The sequence below is a fragment of the Dioscorea cayenensis genome, chromosome 5 (assembly GCF_009730915.1).
Source record: "Dioscorea cayenensis subsp. rotundata cultivar TDr96_F1 chromosome 5, TDr96_F1_v2_PseudoChromosome.rev07_lg8_w22 25.fasta, whole genome shotgun sequence".
Lineage (NCBI taxonomy): Eukaryota > Viridiplantae > Streptophyta > Magnoliopsida > Dioscoreales > Dioscoreaceae > Dioscorea > Dioscorea cayenensis.
Genome location: NC_052475.1, coordinates 16,043,282 through 16,057,688, shown reverse-complemented (window position 1 = coordinate 16,057,688; position 14,407 = coordinate 16,043,282). Strand labels below are relative to the sequence as shown.

The 14,407-nt window shown below is 42.5% G+C and overlaps 2 protein-coding genes and 2 non-coding genes across 4 annotated transcripts; 2 read left to right on the top strand and 2 right to left on the bottom strand.

The window, feature by feature from the left end:
• Positions 1-8,653: 8,653 nt before the first annotated feature.
• Positions 8,654-8,760, bottom strand: LOC120262626. Its single transcript, XR_005536889.1, has one exon. It is a non-coding gene; the product is annotated as a small nucleolar RNA R71 (small nucleolar RNA).
• A 1,899-nt stretch (positions 8,761-10,659) lies between these two features.
• LOC120260032 lies at positions 10,660-11,439 on the top strand. Its single transcript, XM_039267478.1, has 2 exons — positions 10,660-11,073; positions 11,212-11,439. The coding sequence occupies exons 1-2, from the start codon at positions 10,660-10,662 to the stop codon at positions 11,437-11,439; spliced, it is 642 nt and encodes a 213-aa protein (XP_039123412.1).
• On the bottom strand, positions 11,045-11,151 carry LOC120262629. Its single transcript, XR_005536892.1, has one exon. It is a non-coding gene; the product is annotated as a small nucleolar RNA R71 (small nucleolar RNA).
• A 1,001-nt stretch (positions 11,440-12,440) lies between the features above and the next one.
• On the top strand, positions 12,441-12,866 carry LOC120260031. The gene has a single exon (XM_039267477.1). It carries the CDS (start codon positions 12,441-12,443, stop codon positions 12,864-12,866), a length of 426 nt encoding a protein of 141 aa, XP_039123411.1.
• Positions 12,867-14,407: the final 1,541 nt, after the last annotated feature.

Genomic DNA, 14,407 nt, shown 5'->3' with positions numbered 1-14,407 from the left:
GCAATCTCTCAGCGGTTTAGGGCCCTAATCCCTACTGAATAATGACAAGGACCTCTCTAATCATCATTTCTTATGATTGCATTAAGCCACAAGATCCTGCAATTTGGATAGACTGAACCTAAGTCCATCATTTTAATTAGGAGGCAGCACCAACATCTAACTTTCTTGGCATGCTCGATACAGAATACCCCTTCTAGCTCATTAATGATCTAGTATATACGAGTAGGTCACATCTATTCAACTCAACAAAGAACTAAGGATCACTCCATTTTATAGTTCTAGACACAGAAGAACAATGGAGTCAAACAATAAATCCACGCAATGCATTCCAAAATAAAGTATAAGCATCCACATTACATGATGAGCCCTCCCAAGGTTCCACCTACATCCGAGTAGCCTTGGGGGCCCTAGTGTGCCATCACCTACAGACACAAAATCACAAAAGCGCAAGAAACATAAGAAACCAAAGCATAAATGGAACTCCCTAGTCCGAATGATGGTGAAGAAGAACAATGCCGGCGAATAACATTTTCCTCTAGCTCAAGGAATGCCGAGATGTTCCTTCTCCCTTGATGATGAAGCTCTCTCGTTGAGGTTCAAGCCCTTGATCACCTCAAGACTCAAGCTAAAACTCTCCCCAAGATGATGTCTTCGTTTTCCTGCCCTTCCCAAAGTGTTAGCTGCCGAAGAATGTCAAAAGTCCCCAAAGAATGGCCTCCAAATGCCCTCTTGTACCCCCAGTATACTCCCTCACCAAACTAGCCCGTGTGCACTCAAAATAAACTCAAAACACCCTCAAAATGGCTTCCCATCTGCTGGTATACCGGCTCAAATTAGCCTCTATACTTGAAGTATACTAGCTCAATGAGTACCTCATTGAGCAGTTATACTTCAAACACGATTATTCTCTTCTCTCTAAGCTACAGTAGTAATCATCCGAGCTCAATCCGAGGCAGCATAATGAGGCCAGTATGCCATGGTTCAATTCCTGACTCAAAAACACTCCAGTGCTACAGTGGAAGCTACAGTGATTTTACTATGAGTGCCGTGCTATAGTACACTCTACGATGTACTCCACCTCTGATTCTCCGCTATTAATGAATATGCTCTGATCTGCGACACGGTTTTCTTCTCTTTTTCAAGCCCAAATTGTATTATACGTGTCCTCGATGGCGTTTCTCTATGCCCTACGAAAAGCAAATAACACACGATTAAGCACAAAGCGGGCATCAATCCTTATAGAAATACATACTAACTACATCAAATATATAACACAAAAATATGTACATTTAGACACTAATCAATCCTTAAACACCACGACCCCCAAAACTTAAGGTCAGTCGCTGACTAACCCCTACACTATGCCACGGTGGAGAAATCTCTCGAGTCTCGACACATTAGCACATCGTGTAGTTGCTTTTAGGCTCTAGGGATTCAAGTGATAAACCCTATTCCTTATCTAGATCTAATCCTTTGGTCCGATCAAAAGATAATTAATCATAATTAAGCCCCGGATACTTGGGATTACTTCAATGCTTCACTCTTTATTGCTGTCGCTAACTAAGACCCAGCTGATTCTTCTCTTAGCACTTCACTCTATTGTGACCGCAAAGAACTCTTAGAGCGTGGAGGTAGGGTGAATCACAATGGAGGAAAGGGATGCTTCGCTATCTCGGACTCACCCTCTCAACCCTCTCCAATCTAGCATTGTCTAACCCTCATGGTATGTCACTTAACCATAAGGATTACCAAGATGGATTCTCAACCCTAGTGTCACTCTAAGGGAAAATCAACACAACAAGCATTCAAGATTGGAACTCAATTAAAAACATCAATTTAGGAAAGCATAATAAAAAGGTCAAAAGAAACAATATCATCCTAGGGTTTACAAGTCCAAGCACCCACTAAGGGTTTATCTCTCGATGGAGCAAAAATACAATCAACAATGAAGTCAAAAAAAAATAAAGAGATGCAATACATGAATAAAACACCCTTGGTAATCATATCGATGGTCTTATGGAGTAGTGTCGGTCTCTTCGAAAGGATCTCTTGTCAAGCCTAGGGCACACCACGTCCGAATAGAGTGTTGATGAAAGCTCTCCCAATAACTATCTTCCGATGTAACACTGTGTCAAAGGCCATAAAACCACTCCAAAAATCATGCCAAAGCCTCTCTAAGACGCCTACCATGGCCTCTCCAAAGTTGGGGAGAGATGGAGAAAAGATGGAAAAAGAGGATTCCCAAATCAATACAAGTTATGCAGCTTTATAAAGGCTAGAATCAAGAGTCCACTGCAGGCGTGTGGAATTTCCCATGAGCCCATAAGTGAATCTACGGAACCTAATTTTATGTGGCCTATGAATAGTAACCACTATAGTACTCCGCCAAAAACACTCCCGAATCCACAATTTTCATCGAGGGCAAGATAAGCAGGCTAGAAGTCTAAGCCGGTAGATCGCTTCGCTCCTTCAATAAGGGATAACATTGATGAAGATCTTGCTATCATTACACAAGTCGAGAACACTAAGTGTGGCTGCCTTTGTGCCCTCAATTACATATTCCATCAAGCATAATAGATGTTGGCACACACTCATATGTCTTCAAGCACAACTTGTGTGTTCTCGTGTGTCCAAATCAAGATTCCATCAAAACATAATGCTGTTCACAATCTACTTTTGCATTTTCTTACTGTCATTTATCTCCACGACCCTATATGTCAAAGAACACAAAAACACAAGTATTAGCGATAAAACACGGTAAAAATAATGCTTATTGTAAGATACTTCGGGTATTCTTAGTACACAAACATTTATCAAACTACCCCACACTTAAGCTTTTTGATTGTCCTCAAAAGAAAAATAAAACATTGAAGCATAGAAGGAAATATTGAAAGTTCTTGGCCTTAGGTTCACCGAAGCATGCAAGTGAAGCATTCTACAAGTAAGGAAAATTTCAACACTAAATACTGAAAAACCTTTGCTTTAGCTAGAAACTCGAGATAAAAGGACAACAAACCCAAAATCATGTAAGTATGTGTAAATCTCACTCAAGTCGAGGCCAAACTTATACTCCTCGAAGTTATAGGTATAAAGGGACTTAATTGTCTACAAAATAACACAAAAATAAAAAGATATGGTGAGTAACTATCACATCCTCTAATGTAGTCCTTTCCAAAATGGCCGCTGAGAGTGGCTTTACACTTTCAAGGTGGTAGCTCTTTCTGGGAGTAGTAGCTTTCACTCATCCCATGAGATGGCTCTTTCTCTCATTAGAGGCGTAAGTAGTATCCGACTTATGAGAGTAGCTTCATACTTCATAGGTGGTAGCTCTTTCACACCAAATGCAAACTAAAACAAGTAGTTTTCTATTTTTCAGTGTTTTTCTAGCAAAATTAACACAAGAAACCAAAACTAACTAGTCCCTTAAACATTGAACTTGAGTTTTCAAAAAGGGTTTAATGAGCAAGTAGTGCAACTAATTGTCAATCGGGCAAAAATTCCAAAAACTTTAACTAAAAACTAGAGCATGAGAACATTCAATGTTAAAAATTCCCTAAACTGAAGAATACAATCATTGCAACTAAGGTGAGCTGCCATTGGCTACGTGAGCATGTATTTCGATCAAAACTATGTAATGAACATGTGTAATGTGAACTCCCCCACACTTAAGATGTACATTGCCTTCAATGTGCTCAGCAAGAACAATAGGATGTAAATCAATCAAAAGCATATGTGTGGAGTGGGCAATTGAAACAATACTCCTCGAACTCCAATGGATGCACTTTGATGGAACTATATTCATTGGAGAGTTGAGTCTCAATGTGTTGTGGAGCTTTTACTACATGGCCATAAGACCATGTCCATGACTAGCTCCTTAAATTTCATACTCACAAGACCATACGGACGTATACACATGGGGGGTTAGTAGAATCTCAACAAAAACAAAAAGCAACTCAAGTATATAAGGATAAAGGCAATGAAAATACAACTCAAAAATAAAAATAAAAGATAAGCTCAAAAGGAAGATCCTTTACGAGGTAATACAAGTCCAAAAATAAAAATATCGAAATAAAATACGAAAAATATAAAAACAAAAGAAAGAAAAGACTCATCAAGCATCGGTAGTGGGGCATGGTGGCCTCTGCCGCTACTAATGCTAGAATCCAAATGGTGCACAGGTGGATCTGGTGATGGTGATCTTTGGAGGTGCATGAGGTGTCACATCTCTCATTATAAATGGTGAGGTAGCGTCTCGCTCAAGGATCTCGAGCATGGGATATCAAGGCGTGTTATAACCTCGATTGTGATTCATGACACGTAGTTGCGTAACGTCGTCGGCAATCTCGATCTGAGCACCCTATAATGGTACTCGAGTCTCTCAAAAATGATCATAGGCTTGAGATGGGGAGAACATGCACACTAGTGGCCTCTCTGTTCTCTGAGGAGATGCCTCGCATCTTCTATGCTCTGGCGAAGGCTATTCTGTACGGCTAAGACCCCTCTGTAGTAAAATCCCTCGACCTCCTACTGGCTCTGGGTGAGAGACATGATAAGTGCTTGTGTGATATTAATCACGAAGCATTCTTTCCTTATGTTGAGCATTACTTTTCTCGGGGTTTTTACATTAATATGTGTGTTTTTATGTTACTTTTATGCGGTATGGTTGTGAGGCTAAGTATGAAGGAAAATAGGCCAATGTGGATCATAATGCACCTATTTTTGGGAGATTTATTTTGGAGGAGATCTTGCTAAGGTTCAAATCTTTGAAGACATGGGGCGGTGTGAGATGCTGCAGAGTGTGTGCCAGCCTCCTCGCATTCGAGTGAGCACATCCATTTGGAGGGGCACAAAGGCGGGTCACAGTGAGAGATCCGCAGAAGTGCACGGAGTGCGTGAAGTACTACCTCTGGGTGCGAGGAGCTACTGTTACTTCCCTTAGTCTGTTCCTAGCCTAACACTCCGAAGATGAATAGTAATTATAAAAAGAGAAAGAATTAACTACAATGAAAATCCGGGTACTACCACTACACACAATACGAACTCAAGGGAGAATCAAAGCAGTTAGAGGGAGTGATTTGGACAATCGAATCCGCCTAGGGTTGTCATTAGGTCCTGAATTTAGGATGAAATGCGAGATGGTAGTTGGGCCAAGAGAATCCTAAATTAGCTCAACCCGATGGTCACGGGACAATTGAACCCTAATCCCATACAAGTATTGGGTCGAATCGCTTCGCCCAAAATCCCGTGATGATTGCATTACACTCGGAAATTCTAATCGGGTCGATACTCAAACTAGGTCCAACCCCTAATTCTTTGGAGGGGTACAAAATACCCGATGGTCACGGTGTATTTGTACATGGATCCCTTCCAAGCCAAGTGTGTCTAGTACAAGGGCGATGGTCACGCTAAACCAAGTACAACCTAGAAGTTGAAATACGTGAGTTCTCATGCAAATCAACACATCAAAAGTACACAAGACTTGAACCACAAACTACAAGTTTCCATAAAAAGAAATACAACATCCAACAATACATCAATAAAGATGATCATCCAAATTACAAACAATCAACCCTAGAGTTCATCATATCCAAATCACAAATAAGTTAGTGCCTCATGAAAGAGGACCACTCATACAAATCCAAGGAACAAATAAAGAAGAAGAGAAGTAAGAACTACTCCCTCTAGCTTTAGATCCCTTAGATGGTGAAGATCTTGAAGATTTTGAAGAGATCTCCCATCAAATGATACTTTTGATGACCTAGGATCTTCTCCCTATCTTCTCCTTCAAAGTTTGTCTCCCTCTTGGTGAAGCCTTGCGATAGATCACGGTGGGAAGAGTGGGGCGGCCCCTAGAGGCCCAAGAGAAAAACTCCCCCAAAAAAGCTCTCCCTTGCCCTAGAAAAATCATGTTCTATTTAAATCCCGATGCGGGCATCCATGCGGGCGCATGGAGCCCGTGAAGCTCACAGCCAAATGCCCAGAAAACATGTCGGTGCTACGAAAGTACTCACTACGAGTAATTTTACTACGATATTTATGCTACAGATGTTTTTTGCTACGATACATCGAGCCTTGAGAATTTCCGACAGAAACCTCACGGGCATCCATGCGGGCGCATGGAGCCCGTGAAACTCCCACACCAAATGCCCGCGAGCAAAGAACAATGACACGCTACAGCTCGCGCTCACGGTCTACAGGGGACCCCAAAAAATGCCGCTTTTTTGATGTCGAATTCATCCGATTTACATTTTTTTGAGCATCGTTTGACTCATTTAAGACCTGCAACACGAAATAACCAATTTAGACATAAAAAGCGGGCATCAATTCATTAACATGTTCACAAATAATACACGATTAATACATATAAAATACATACATTTAGCGTTTATCACGAGTCACACTCGAGCATTCCATCTTATGCATATAAGAACAGCTGACTCCACCAACATATATATCATTGAAGAAGCAAGTGATTCATGATGGGAGCGATGTGCCCGTTATGCGTTACCCCGATGAAAGTATGGAATTGGGAAGTTATTCGGGTCGAAGACTGTAATGCGAGCATTGTAGAAATCTCTGTAGCACGTCGTAGCAACAACATGCTCACGATGGGCCTAGAAATCAGAGAAACAGAGAATCCACATGGGTGTGTGGAAATTATCCATGCCCGTGTGGAAATTCCGCACGGGCGCGTGTAGTGTCCACGCTCGTGGAGTTGCCCGATTCGACCCTATTTAAAAGCCAATTCAGCCCTCGATTTTGGTATTCTTTTTCTCCATCTTTTTCCCCAACGTGAGAGAGGGCTTGACTAGGGGTTTTGAGGGGTATTGGCCAAGGTTTTGGAGAGGTTCTACTGCTCCGACATCATCATTCCCTGAGGAAGAAGGTTGGTAGGGGAGCTTCCTTCATGGCGTATCCTATACCGGATGAGGGAATCCTTGGAAGACGAGTAGAGGACTCTCCACAAGACCATCGACACGACCATCGAGGGGTTTCTTTTATGGATTCATTGCTTTTTACATTCAATTTCTTTGATTGTACTTTAGCTCCATGGAGAGCTAAACCTCTAGTGGGTACTTGGGTGATTGTGAACCCTAGGATGTGATTCGTTTCTTTGAACTTCTTTATTATGCTTTCAATAAATTGATGTTTTATTGTGAGTTCCAACCTTGAATGCTTGATTGTATGAACATATCCCCTAGAGTGACACTAGGGTTGAGAGTTCTTGTTGGTAACCTTGTGGAGTGAGTGACACATCACGAGCGTTAGACAAAAAGCTAGGTTTGAGAGGGTTGAGAGGGTGAGTCGAGAGGTACAGGAGCATCCCCTTTCCCCTCCGACGTGATAGATTCTACCTCCGTTCCTTGAGTTCTTTGCGACCATAATAGAGTGAATGGTCTAAAGGATGAACCTCAGCTGGGGCCTAGTTGGCGTGCAATGGAGTGAAGCGTTGAGGGATCTTAGTATCTAGGGCTTAATTGTGGCTAGGGACCTTCCGCTGGACCAAAGGGTTAGGTCTATAATTAGGAAGCGATTTATCACTTGAATCCCTAGAGCACATTGCAACTTTATTCGAGTGTGAGGTTGAGAGGTTATTTAATCTCTCCTCCGGGACATGAATAGAGTTAGGCATAGTTGACCTAAGATTTGGGACTATGTATATAAGGATCTCCACGACTCACCATTGCATTGATTAGGAAGCATAATAGAGAGTTCTTGCACTTGAAACGATTTTTCCTAGGTGAAGCATCATCCGAGTACCCCATCTTTATCGATTGCCTTGCCTCCTCCTTACTTTTTGCTCTCTTACTTGTTGCTTTTTAATTGTTGAGAATTGAATCATTATCACACTTATCATTGTTGATACTCCACATAGCTAAAAAATTGAATTAAGTGTCTTTACTCCCTACTCCCTATGGATTCGACCCGCTCACCTGGGATTATTACTTTGACAAACCCCGTGCACTTGCGGGATATACGCAAGGGGACCTTGTCAAGTTTTTGGCGCTGCTATCGGGGAGCTAGGCGTTTAGAGATACTTTGCACTTTGTGTTCTTAGCTATTTCACCACACATTCTAATTCATATCTTCTTGTTCTATCATCGTACTGATTTTCTTTTACTTGATTTTTGGTGCAGCTCCAGGTTATGACCAGAGGGAATCCATCAATATTGATTGAAGGAGACCCTGAGCTTGAACGTACACTTAGAAGAAAAGGGAAAGAACCTGTGCAAGAACAGCATAATCCAGCTGATTTGGAAGTAGAAGGATCTGACAACATGGCAGAACAAAATGAGCAACAATGAACATTATCCGATTATGCCAGACCTTCAGTGTTGAGGACACAATCGAGTGTTGTGTATCCCCCAATTGCAGTTCAAAACTTCAAGCTAAAGCCGGCATTCATCCATATGCTGCAGCAGCCCACACAATCTAACGATTTGGCCGATGAGGATCCAAAATAGTCACATAGAGACATCTTTGAAGATAAATGGTGTGACTGATGATGCCATCAACTTGAGAGCCTTCCCATTTTTCCTTAAAGGGGAAAGCAAAGCAGTGGCTACACTCATTACCTAGAGCATCAATCACTACATGGGAGGAGATGGTAGAAGCTTTTCTAGCCCATTATTTCCCTCCTGGAAAATCAGCAAAGCTTAGAAATGAGATCTCACCCTTCGTGCAGTTGGAATTGGAGTCTCTATTTGAGACATGGGAAAGGTTCAAGGAACTCCTGCAAAAGTGTCCGCAACATGGATTCCTGGAGTGGATGATTGTTCAAACCTTCTACAATGGTTTGAACCCGAGTACAAGGCAACTCTTGGATGCGGCGGCAGGAGGTACATGATAAACGTCTAAAAGTCCTACTCTACATGTATTTGTTTTGTAGGATTCTTTATATTTATTTGTTGAATCGATGCCCTTTTGGTTTAAATTGTGTTATTTTTACATTTCAGGCCCATTTGAAGCCTTGGGGCCTCGGTGACGCGATTGGGGATTAAATTCAGCAACAAAGCGGCGTTCGGGGGTCGGGATTACTGTAGTACGATCTGTAGGTGGTGATCGTAGTAGTTTCACTCAGTAGCGTCACTATAGCTCATCGCGGGCTTCTCGGAAACCTGAAATTCTCGAGGGGTCGGTGATACGGCCGTATCTTGACTCCGTTTACCGATCGGGATCCGGGCACTTATAAGGTCTTGAAGGGCATTTTTGGGCATCTTCTTCTTGATTTTTTTCATCTTCTTTTGGGGGTAAGAGCCCGGCTAGGGGTTTGGAGGGACACTTCCACATCACTTGAACCCAAGCTTTAGAAGGGCAAAAGGGAGGAAAAACCCGAGCATTTCTCGTGGGGAGAGCAAGAATGAGGAGGATCTACTTCAGGGCATCATTACTTGGAGGTTGAAGACAACGGGAAGCCACCCCTTTGAGTGGCGTCTTCGGAAGGCTTTCTCCGGGGATTCTTGCGTCATTCGACCTTCATCATTTGAGGGAGTGTTCCTCATGTTTACTTTAGTTGTTTGTATGGATTATTTGGTTTTCTTGTTGAGCATGAACAACTAAACCCCCAGGTCACCGGATGTAGGTGAACCTAGGGGGTGAGCTTGTGATGTTTTGGATTATTTGAGTAGTTTATGCATGTTTGGCTTGTTGAGATCCTTGTTTGGTGTTCTTACTTGTTTTGGTACATTTAATTGAGTGATGTATCAAATTCTTGGTAGCACTTTGTAGCATGACCATTGCCTTAGTGCTAGACTCCACCAAACTAGGAATGGTTCATTGTATAAATACGCCGTGACCATCGGGTATTTGTACCCCTCCAATCCTAGGGTTGAAAACTACTTGTGTTTCCACCCTAACTTGTGAAAACCGACATTCTCCTTGCAATCGTGTGGGAAGTTTGGTGGAAGAGATTCCGCGCTCAACACTTACACCGGGTTAGGGGTCAATTGCCGTGACCATCGGGTTGACCTAGGTTTTGGTTTTCTCGGTCCAACTAGCCACGTGCTTAATTATTCGGTATCCTTTGCACTTTAGTAACCCCCTTGGGAATCCACATCAATGACCGTTTTCCAACCTTGAGCATCTCCCGTGTTTTGCTTGTTTCGTATTTCTTAAGAATTCATCTTGCTTTTCATTTTGCTTTCTTTTCTTTTTTTCTCCTACCTTGGAATCGGTGAGCTAAACAACAGGTAAGAAGTGAGTAGGGTAGCTCCTCAGGCCCCTTGGGAATATGACCCACTCGTGCATGAGCAAGTGGTTTATTACTTGATGACCCCGTGCGCTTGCGGGTGTACACACTTTGTGTCGATCAAGTTTTTGGCGACGTTGCCGGGGACCAATCACTGAGGAATATTTGGAAAGCTTTACACTTATTGATTTAGCCTTTTCTTTTTCATTTGTTTTTGCTCTTTTGTTTTGTTTGTCTTTTGTGTTTCTGGTTGATGATCTTTTGTAATTACCCATCTTTGTGTTCTTACTATTAACTAACTTCTTGACTCCTCAATTCATGTAGGTACACATCTTATGACACAAGCGAGTCAAGCAAACTTGACTGAACCCGATAACGAGATAGAAAGAACTTTGCATCAAAGATTGAGAGAAGCAGCAGAAAGTTTTAGACAACAAGAGGTTCGGGTTGAGTCAAGTGAACCGTCAGTCATGGAGGAGCCTAGGAAGACCCTATCGGAATATGAAAGGCCACAGTTCACCGGAGAAGAATTTAGTGTCCAAGTACCAACCGTTCCGGCTAATAACTTTGAAATCAAGGCGAGTACCATAGGGATGATTCAGAATTCAGTACAGTTTGATGGTCTAGCGGATGAGGATCCCCATGCCCATCTTGCTCGGTTCCTTCAAATCTGCTCCACTTTCAAGATCAAATTAGTGTCAGATGATGCCATCAGACTGAGGTTGTTCCCGTTCAGCTTGAGAGATGCAGCATACGGATGGCTCACATCCCTTAGCTCCCGGGGTCCGTCACCACTTGGAAGGAAATGGTCGAGAAGTTCCCTAGCCCGATATTTTCCTCCAAGCAAAGGTCGCAAGATTGAGGACGGAGATATCGTCTTTCAGGCAAGGTGATAGTGAGACACTATTTGAAGCCCAGGAACGATTTAAGGATCTTCTTCGCAAGTGTCCACATCATGGCTTCCCCAAAGATGGATGAGAGTACAGATGTTCTGTAACGGGCTGAACTATGCTACTAGACAGCTTATTGATGCAGCGGCAGGTGGTTCTTTAAGCAACAAGCTTCCTGAAGAGGCCGAGGAATTAATTGAGAATATGTCCAGCAACGAGTGTCATTGGAGCACTAGACAGAAGCCTCCAAGGGCTGCAGGGCTGTATGAGGTGAATGAATCCACAGCATTGGCTGCGAAGATTGATGCCTTGACGAAGCATATCGCTGAGCAGAATTCAAAGCATGATGCCCTAGCATGAATAGTTGACCAGCTCAGGTTGGGGTCCAGTTCGGGTTCCAAGGCCGTTTTGTCATGTGACACTTGTGGGGCTGGGCATGCAACATCACAATGTCCTTATTTTGTTGCCCCATCACCTCCTGTAGAAACAGTTGATTATGTTGGGGGTGGACCATGTGGACCAGGGAACCAATTTGGTAACACTTACAACTATGGTTGGAGAGGCTCGTTAAATCCCTCTTGGAATCAAGGCCAATCTCAGTACAAGCCTCCACCATTTCAGGGAAACCAATACCATGCTCCTCCTCCACAAGAGAAGAAACTCTCCACGGAGGATGTATTAGCAAGATTCATGCTTGGCACAGAGGCACGTTTCTCGTAGAATGAAAAGAAACTTGATGAATTCGGTGTCATACTGAAAAATGTCCAAGCGTCCATCCATTCTCTAGTAAACCAAGTGGGACAGCTTGCTCGTGGTCAAGCTGAACGATCCTCGGGGAGTTTGCCGAGCAACACCGAATGCAACCCTAAGGGAACAATTACAAGTCGTTACTTTGAGAAGTGGGAGGCGCTGGAAGTAAGGGAAAAAAAGAGATCCCAAGTGCTCCCAATGATGGGGTAAACCGTCCCGGGAAGACCCTAATTTGGGATGAACATGCATGCAAGGACAATGGGAGGAAACTTGTTGAAGACTCCCCCAATACTAACATTTCAAGGGGGTACGAATACAATCCAGTGATACCGTACCCCTCGAGACCCAAACAAGATAAGGATGAGGCCCAATTCAAGAAATTTCTCAATATCTTCAAACAACTTCACATAAATATTCCAATCATTGAGGTACTGGCTCAAATGCCAAAGTATGCCAAATTTTTGAAGGAGCTGCTCACTAATAAGAGAAAGTTAGAGGATCAGGGCACAGTTGCACTTATTGGGAACTACACGCCTATTCTAGAGAAAAAGCTGCCACATAAGTTAAAGGATCCGGGTAGTTTTGTAATTCCGTGTGTACTTGGTGAAGGAATGACGGAGCATGCTCTAGCCGAATCTGGGGCTAGCATAAATGTAATGCCATACAACTTGTTCTTGAAACTGGGATTAGAAGGCCTAAGGCCTACAAGAATGACATTGCAGCTTGCTGATAGATCAGTGCGACGGCCTCGAGGGGTAGTCGAAGATGTCCTTGTTAGAGTTAACAAACTCATCATTCCTGTAGATTTTGTGATTCTAGATGTGGGTGATGATGTTGAGGTTCCCTTAATCCTTGGACGTCCATTCCTTAATACTTTAGGTGCTCTAATTGATGTTCAAGAGGGCAAGATGACCTTGAGGGTCGGAGACGAGCAAGTGGTCTTCACCCTCCCTGAAGGAATGAAGCACACACTTGATCATGATGACAAACTATACTTCACTGATACTACTGATGAGATTATTTCTGATTGTGTGTAGGAGGTGCTTGCCTTAAACCCTTTGGATGAGTACTTGGATGAGTTCCCGTGCGAATATGCCGAAGAAGAACTTCCCCCTCCACCAACACAACAAATTAATCAAGTGGAGGGTAATTCACCACTCAATGGCAAGAAAATTAAGGGTGTTAAGAAGATTTGGAGAAAATCGAAGGAGAAACAAAAAAGTGGAGAAAAAGTTGTCCACATTACACCCGGATGAAGTTGATCATTTATTCTTTGGAAACCATGGTAAATTTAAAGTTTTTCTCATGCCTTTCATTGAATTTTCCAGGTGGCAACACAACTCCAAGGGCTCGAGGTAACTTCCATCCATTTGTTCCACCATGATCTTTTTGAGGTAATGCACGTCAAGCTAACAACGTTAAACAAGCGCTTCTTGGGAGGCAACCCAAGTTCATTTTCATTCCTCAGTACTAATTTCCTCATTTGTGTTTGTGTGTTGGACTTGTATTTTAGTGTGGTTTGGTTGTATTTGTGTTTTCATCATTTTTCTTAGCTCATTAGCCTTTGTATTCTCTTGTTTGTCATGTGGTCTTTGAGTAATTCTTGTTTTTGATGCAATCTTGATGATGTTTTGAGTGTTTTGTCGATGTTTCCGGCTTTATTTTTCATGGTTTTAATCATAAAACGAAGTGTGCAACGCGTGGAGAATCAACGTGCGTCAGGAAAATCCCGAGGACCATCCTTGCGGCCGCAAGGATGCCCCTCGGGACCTATCCAGTGAGTCTTGAGGACCATCCTTGCGGCCGCAAGGATGCCCCTAGACTCATCCCGAGTCTTGAGGACCATCCTTGCGGCTGCAAGGATGGTCGGCAAGACCACAAGATGAATGGGTACTTAAGGACTTAGGGCAGCAAACTATTCATTCATCTTCTCCACTCTTCTACCCTTTTTCTCCCTCATTTCTCCACCGTTTTCCTTCAATTTTTGCTCTAGTTTGCTCTTCTCCCCTCTTCTCCATTTTAGTGACATAAAAATTAGAGTTTGAGCAAGCTTTTTGGCCAGATCCAACCATTATATTTGCACATCTTACTCTTGGTTGAAGGTTTGTTCTTTCACTCAAAACTTTGAGCTTTTCATGCTTTTGTGGGTGAAGTTTCTTGGATTTTTGTTGTTGAATGAATGCTTAATGATTATCAAGAATTTTTTCCTTGATTTGTACAATTTTTGGCTACTTTTTGCAAAGCAAAGTTCTTGACATTGGTTTTCGAATTTACTGTAGCACTAGCATTGTCTTGAATTTTTTTCATTCTTTTGGTGCTTTCTCTGCTACCAGTACTTGTGCTGCATCATCATTTCCTCTAGCTTCATAGACCCATGACATACTTTTGTGTATTTTTGTATTTGTTCTTCGTTTCTATCTTTGTTTGTTGTGTGTTGTTCGGACTTTGTACTTTTGAGCTAGCTAGGGCCTTTCCCCTACTATGCTCCTATTTTTGTTTCTAGTATGGCTCTCTCCGTATTTTATTTCCATTTCCCCCTTTATTGTGAATGATGATTGGCTTCTTGGTCTTTTTCAGG

What these genes read in the sequence shown, in the direction of transcription:
- LOC120260031 (XM_039267477.1), top strand. Translation starts at nt 12,441, where the DNA reads ATGACGGAGCATGCTCTAGCCGAATCTGGGGCTAGCATAAATGTAATG.
- LOC120260032 (XM_039267478.1), top strand. Translation starts at nt 10,660, where the DNA reads ATGGAGGAGCCTAGGAAGACCCTATCGGAATATGAAAGGCCACAGTTC. An exon ending in ACGGAGATATCGTCTTTCAG is followed by an intron (nt 11,074 to 11,211) that starts GCAAGGTGATAG and finishes GCTACTAGACAG; the next exon opens with CTTATTGATGCAGCGGCAGG.